The following is a 7500-nucleotide window of genomic DNA, read 5'->3' as shown; positions in this document are numbered from 1 at the left end:
CAGTCTCCCTTTCGAGACCCCCACCGTGCCAGCACTCGCTACTTTCGTGTTAAACCAGCATGCAACAAACGTCGCAAAGAAATCGGTTATAATTGCGAGCCATTAAGCTTCAGTTAATTGAAATATATAATTGCTGTCTGTTGTAACGTGTGATGTTGCGGCTGTTGCGTGCGTTGTGTGGTGTGTGTTGTGTTTGTGTGTGCAGCCTCGCGTTTTCGTTATGTGCGTGCGATGTGTGTTATCACATGATGACGCCTGCCCTGCCTTACCACGAAGTCATGTCTGCACACAGGCCCCTTATACTATGCCTGCGAGTCTCATCGGCAACGCTCCAACCCTTAGCCGACATACACATGCAAAATTATTCAAATACACACATTAGTGTATTATTGTGTCATAAAAAGAGAAAGGGGAACATCATGTCATCATAACGCTTTTCTCTACTATCTCAGCTCTTGTCTCCTTAGTTACAATCGTTAATTCGGGACTGACGCAATGTAAGGTGTAGAATTATACAACATGTGTCACATATATCTACTACTCACTCTTATATACTTCCTACGTGTATAAGAAAAATCACAGTATCACTTTATGTACATCATTTCGCTTAACATTTACTACTGCGTTGATATGCCCGGTTCGGAGTTTCAGGGAGGGGGGTACAGCTCATTCTGGTTGTTCCGGTTAGGTTTATCACGTACATTCAACCTACCTGATATGTTGAATGTGTCTGACGACTACAGAAACAGACCCTCTTTCAACTCTGGACCAACAGGTGAGAAACTCCTTACCCACAGAAACCACACACACAATCCACACTGGTGGGTATGCCACATAGAACTGCACTCACGTCACGCCGAGGCGGAGCCCACACCAGGCGGCTGACCAAACCTCTCTTCGGACTCTCATTTCCAAGCACTCACCAAACCTGCAAAAATGGAGGAATAGGAATGATCACATCTTTCTCAGTTTTTTTTATAACAGGTAACACGTCTGTGGAAGGGCATTTGCGGCTTGTGCTTGTTTAGTCTGTTTGTGTGTTCAAGCAGCGAACGTAACTTGAAATAGAATTGTTGACTACGAAAAAGTCTAGGCATGAGTGAAAGGAAGTATCTATGTTTGCTCGATGCATGTTACACACGATGTTACTCACTCCACGAATACTATGCTCAAAGATCAGTCTTTCATTGATCCTTACACTTGCAAAGCCAACATGCATTATGCAACAGTCACAGCAATGATCAAACTAATCATATAGCACAGTTGTTTGTGTTTGCTTTTGTCGGCACATCAAGCCTAGTGTAACGATAATTCTCATGATTTCTTTTCCCGGTTGGGAATTGAAAACTCCATGACGTTACTTGTCTTCACCGTGTGCAAATGGCGTTTGTGAACATTTTCCTCAATTTACGAAGTAGTCCTTTCTCGAAGACTTGAGGTCTATTGACATCAGTTCTACGGGCATGGAAGGGATTAACTTTAGGTATCCTTTATGTCCACGTCACAACAGAAACGTGAAGGCTAATGACAAGAAAGAACATTTACTGAAACATGCATCCTTAACGACTGGATGCAAAAGCTATCCCTACATCTATGTCCTAAGTGCGTCGAGCTGTTCAAACATGAATGTAGTAGTGTGCCGTGTGGTGCGGAAGTCCGGCTCAGGACGCATGACGTGCTTGAGTCAGAAAACCAGCACGCCTGGTGCGACTACACCCGCTGGTAGTGGACGCAGAGCATCACGAGATGGGATACATGACAGACAGATGGGTGAGAGAAAGAGCAATCTGCTCTCTCTTTCTTCCTCAGACTCAAATCGAAGGTAGTGACATGAAGAACCAACACTGGCTTTGATTCAGTTGTAAGTGTCACGCAACGTCATTACATCCAGAAACATTGATGGAAACAGACAGAGATGGGTGCGGCATAGTGAAGGGAACGAATAAACCAGAAACAATTCGAAGAAGTCGAGCTTTAACAGATGGGGATAGTTAAGTATGATGCACGCCTCAGTAACAGAAATTTTCCCGGTAGGTTGTACATTCTAACAAAAGAATGTGCCGAATCAGTAATCACTGCATATGATCGAAGCTAACAAGAAGAACAAGGGAATTTTAGTTTGCACTTTCACCCACCTCAACTCAACTACTCAATTCCGTAATGGGTAGGACAGATGTGTGGAAAGAAAGATTGGACGCTTTCAGGTGACAAGAAAATCTGAGTATGGACAGTTTTATCAATTCATTATGTGAGTGTAAGTAGAAGAGACTGCATCAGTAACAGCGCAGGGGTAGGACAGCGAGGGGGAGTTGTACAGCTACCTTCAGTATACTCATTCTCTCACATCCGCAACCTGGAATCCAGACAAGGGGAAGAGAGAGAGCAGGGAACGCAACAGACAGCTGCACGGCACACCTAAACATGTCCGAAGTGAATTTAGGCGTAGAGATGGGAACAGATGGAGATAAGGGTGAAGAGAGATGGATGCCCCACCCGCCCCACACCACACACACACACACACACACACACACACACACAAACACACTCACACTCGAAGAATATATCTTTAACTGAATGCGTTTTATTCATATTGTACACAATCATGTGTCACTGGCTGTCACCACATGACTCAGCATTCCACCCCAATAGCAAACAAACATTCAGTACAAATTCCATTTATATATCACATACTTTGTGGCGACTCACATACATGTACATAAAATAACATACATGATATTACTCTAAATCCAACAAAAGTACGAGAAATCTGTTTTTGTCACTGTCTCTTTCATCATCAGCACCACCACTATAACCCTCAGTCACAACCAAATTCATGGGACTGTATCGCAATCATCCGCAACAAGTTAGTCCACCTCTTCAACAGTGGGGCCGTAACCGCTGCCACCTTCCTGTGAGGCCGACGAGCCGGGGTTGTTCCCCGTGGAGTGGATCTTGGCCATGAGAGGGGAGCACAGCTTCTGCAGCTCCTGCAGCCTGTGGTCGTACTCGTCCTTCTCGGCCAGAGAGTTGCCGTCCAGCCAGCTCAGTGTGTCTTCACACGCCTTGCTGGCTGAGTCCCTGTGCTCAGTGCTCAGTTTGTCCCCGGCGTCGCTCAGCGCCTGCCGCACGGAGAAGACGTAGGCCTCCAGCCTGTTGCGGGACTCCACGCGTTGCCGCTGCTGGTCGTCCGCTTCCTTGAACTTCTCCGCCTCGTGGACCATGCGGTCAATGTCCTCCTTGCTGAGGCGGTCCTTGTCGTTCTTGATGGTCACGTTGGACGACTTGCCCGTGCTCTTGTCCTGGGCACTCACCTTCATGATGCCGTTGGCGTCGATATCAAAGGAGACCTCGATCTGCGGGACGCCGCGCGGGGCGGGGGGTATGCCGGTGAGTTCGAACCTCCCCAGCAGGTTGTTGTCTTTGGTCATGGCGCGCTCTCCTTCGTACACCTGGACGGTGACGGCCGGCTGGTTGTCGGCGTAAGTGGTGAACACCTGGGAGGTCTTGGTGGGGATGGTGGTGTTGCGCTCCACCAGTCGGGCCATGACGCCGCCGGCCGTCTCGATGCCCAGAGACAGCGGCGTGACGTCCACCAGCAGCACGTCTTTGATGACGTCACTCTTGTCGCCGCTGAGCACCGCCGCCTGCACCGCCGCCCCGTAGGCCACGGCCTCGTCAGGGTGGATGGACTTGTTCAGCTCCTTCCCGCCCATGAACTCCTGCAGCAGCTTCTGGATGCGGGGGATTCTTGTGGAGCCCCCCACCAGCACCACCTCGTGGATCTGGCGTTTGTCCATCTTGGCGTCCCTCAGGGCCTGCTCCACGGGCTGCAGGGTGCTGCGGAACAGGTCTGCACACAGCTCCTCAAACCTGGCCCTGGTGATGCGCGTGTAGAAGTCGATGCCCTCGTACAGAGAGTCGATCTCCACGCTGGCCTCCGCGCTGCTGGACAGGGTGCGCTTGGCACGTTCACACGCCGTGCGGAGTCGGCGCAGAGCTCGTGCGTTCTTGCTGATGTCTTTCTTGTATTTCCGCTGGAACTCCTGCGTCAAGTGCTGCACGAGGCGGTCGTCAAAGTCCTCACCTCCCAGATGCGTGTCGCCTGCTGTGGCCTTGACCTCGAAGAGCGACCCTTCTGAAATGGTGAGGATGGACACATCAAAGGTGCCGCCACCCAGGTCAAAGATGAGGATGTTCTTGTCGCTGTCTTTCTGCACGCTCTTGTCCAGGCCGTAAGCCAGGGCGGCCGCTGTGGGCTCGTTGATGATCCTCAGCACGTTCAGCCCGGCGATGACCCCGGCGTCCTTGGTGGCCTGCCGCTGGGCGTCGTTGAAGTAGGCCGGCACGGTGATGACGGCGTCCGTGACCCGCTGCCCCAGGTAGGCCTCCGCCGTGTCCTTCATCTTGGCCAGCACCATGGAGCTGACCTCCTCGGGGGCCAGGGTCTTGAGCTCCCCCTGGTACTCCACCTGCAGCTTGGGCAGGCCGCCGTCACTGACCACCTTGAAGGGCCAGTGCTGCAGGTCCTTCTGCACGCTGCTGTCCGTGAAGCGGCGCCCGATGAGCCGCTTGGCGTCGAACACCGTGTTGCGGGGGTTCAGGGCCGCCTGGTTCTTGGCCGCGTCCCCCACCAGGCGTTCCGTGTCCGTGAAGGCCACGTAGCTGGGCGTGGTTCTCTGCCCCTGGTCGTTGGCGATGATCTCCACCTGGCCGTTCTGGAACACCCCTACACAGGAATAGGTGGTGCCCAGGTCGATACCGATTGCTGGAGCTTTGTTGCTGGTTGGAGCCATTTTCTGCTGGGATCAAAGCGGATCTGTGGGTTGCTCTTCTGTCAGATGCACTCAGTTGTATGGCAGCAAATCAGTGCACTCGAACAAAGTCTGTTCTGTTAACGTTGTCAGTCGTGTTCAGTCTGCTACTACTGGGAAAACTTCAATCGTCAACTCGTCAGATGGCAAATAATATAGTTATGTAGCCTGGTTTCTCAGTCGTACCTCTGCAGTGGAAGGCTAAAGCTTTTGTAGTGAAAAAGACGTTTCCTCTTCAAGTCGTGTTGGTTTGTCTCTAACTCTGTTGCTTCTCAACAATGGTGGTGCAAAACCCGGGCCCCTGTTTTAAAGCTACCCGCCTACTCTTGCTTGAACATTCGAGATCGTTGGCGACGTTTCTGGAACAATAAAAATAGCTCAGCACTCACGGCAGCGGAAATTCCCGATATAACTCTGAACTCTCATTTGTTCCTATTTTCGGAAACACATTGCCTGCCCCCCCCCGCCCCCCAACCCCCCTTTACTCCGATTGGCCGAGGGACTGTGCAAGTGCAGCAGACAACGGCTTCGATATTTTTCTCGATTTTTCAGTCAACGTGCCACTACCCGAAATGAGAAACTGCTTGTTGATTCGCGAAACTTCTGTAATCAGCTTGACCCAGTGTTCTGGGGGAGATTCGTGGCGATATTAGCAACACAAACAGACAAACCATTTAAACATTCGACGGGAACACACGAACTGAAGGCGGACTGCATGGTGGGGCTGGGCCACTGCTGACATTGTATTCATTCTTTCTCTCCCTCTCTCTCTCACTCCTGTGTGAAAACAAATTGATGTCACTTGTACTCTGGGCCTCTCAGACCCCACCTCCTATCCCAACTACCTCCAATCTGTCTTGCTTTTATTACGTTTATTTGTTGTGTTCATTTTAGTGTCCGTTCGTAATTTACAGACTATACTGAATTTTATTTGTTGTCAGTAAAGCCACACACACACACACACACACACACACACACACACACACAGATAGACTCGGAAATACACACAAACACACACACACACACACAAACCGTGACACACACACACACACTCAGTGAGACAGACACAGACAGACAGACTCGGACACACACACACACACACACACACACACACTGAGACGGACACACACACATACACACGCGCGCCACCGAACTCCTCCCCCCCACAAAGACAAGTACTGCACCATGACATCTCACTGAATGCCATCAAATGCAACACAGATTTCGACTCTCGTTTCTGAAGAACTGAACTCGTGTGACTGAATAAAATCTCTATTTCTTTCTGTGCTCTCAGTTTCTTTATCCGCGGCCGGTGTACAACTGCGCGTGCGCACACGCAAGTACGCGCACTGACGCACACATACACAAACCATTCAGGTACAAACACTGAAAAAAATAACATAGTAATTGTTATATGAACCATTTTCCACGCTTTCCGGGAAGAAAAGGTGTTACATTTGTTTTTGCTATACATACAAGCGTCACACGAGTCTTTGAAATGCACAATCGAAACGACTTTTTTTAAAATCAGGTTAAAAAAAATTTTTTTGAGCTGTAAACTTTCTTACTTATATCATGGGATAATTGAAAATATTGGTAATTATTCTGTGGATTGTGTGCATTATGATGGGTTTATCAAAAGATGTCGAAACAAAGACCCCGTGTATTCATCCCATGGGCCTCCGTCGGTCAGTGCTGACCTTGGATAAATTATAGTCCTGTATTTATACAACTATAGTCTTTGTTAGGTATTTTTCAGGGTCTTCGATTGCAGCCTCCAACACAGAGGGGTCCAAAGGGAAACAACTGTAACACTTACTTTTGTTGTTAAGTTCGAACAGTGCTTTCCCCTTTAGGTAACAAAAAGTTGCAAACTATCAAAATAAAAGATAAAAAAAATATAAAATTAATTGAAATAAATCATCATTATCATTATCATCATTAGCAATACTAATCACCATCACCATCGTCACCATCTTTCAATGTCGGAAAGATCGGTGCTGTAAATGCTTTTGTTTTATGACTGGTCCATATCAGTTCGTCCTCATCTCTGTTGCAGGCGTAACCTCGTCCCCGCGAATCTGCGACCAGAGAACACATGACGTCATTTTCGTGTCTCGGAACAACAGTGTCATCGTCAGATTTGTCAGCGACACCTATTTCTTCGGCAAAGGCTTCCACCTCGTGCTCACCCAGTTCCGGGACGGTAGGCCATACACTGACCATCTGGAAATACTCAGTCTGCATCCCCGTCCACCCCCACCCCTGGATGAAAAACTGTAGGGGAAAAAAAAGCACACCAGTGGTTATCTGTTACCCTTGAAAACAAAGAAGTTTGTTTCTGCACCCCCACTGGTAACCCTCTACCACCATCGCTGCACCCTCTCCCCCTGGTGTACACCTTATCTAAATTGTTTTACTTTTTTGTCGCCACAGGTTTCTCTGTGTGAAATAATAGGGAAAAAAAAAGTTAGATGCGTGTGCACATGCACGCGTTTTCCAGACGATCGCAAATAATGTATAGGTTATTCAATCAGTTAATAAAGAATGTATAGGTTATTCAGTCAGTTAATACAGATTCTACCCAATGAATGGCCGACATCTCAGCACTGCCGGTCAACAACAAACTTTTCAAAAAAAACAAACAAAAAATGTCAAGGAAAGAATGAAGGACTGCACAGTGCAATAT

The 7500-nt window shown here is 48.6% G+C and overlaps 2 protein-coding genes across 2 annotated transcripts in view; one reads left to right on the top strand and one right to left on the bottom strand.

Moving 5' to 3' along the window:
* Positions 1-2568: 2568 nt before the first annotated feature.
* LOC143285478 (heat shock protein 70 B2-like) lies at positions 2569-5077 on the bottom strand. The gene has a single exon (XM_076592792.1). The coding sequence runs from the start codon at positions 4791-4793 to the stop codon at positions 2865-2867; it is 1929 nt and encodes a 642-aa protein (XP_076448907.1). The 5' UTR covers positions 4794-5077; the 3' UTR covers positions 2569-2864.
* Positions 5078-6739: 1662 nt separating this feature from the next.
* Positions 6740-7500, top strand: part of LOC143285647 (uncharacterized) — a 1870-nt gene continuing 1109 nt past the window's right edge. Inside the window, exon 1 of the mRNA XM_076593042.1 lies at positions 6740-7017. Coding sequence (XP_076449157.1) covers positions 6831-7017 — 187 coding nt within the window. The 5' untranslated portion in view covers positions 6740-6830. The remainder of the gene's footprint in view (positions 7018-7500) is intronic.

This window comes from Babylonia areolata, chromosome 9 (genome assembly GCF_041734735.1).
Source record: "Babylonia areolata isolate BAREFJ2019XMU chromosome 9, ASM4173473v1, whole genome shotgun sequence".
In the NCBI taxonomy this organism is placed as follows: Eukaryota; Metazoa; Mollusca; class Gastropoda; order Neogastropoda; family Buccinidae; genus Babylonia; species Babylonia areolata.
Note: the sequence above shows the minus strand (reverse complement) of the source record. Positions and strands in the feature narration are given on the sequence as shown.

Coding starts and splice junctions, on each gene's coding strand:
- LOC143285478 (XM_076592792.1), bottom strand. CDS start 4,793: ATGGCTCCAACCAGCAACAAAGCTCCAGCAATCGGTATCGACCTGGGC.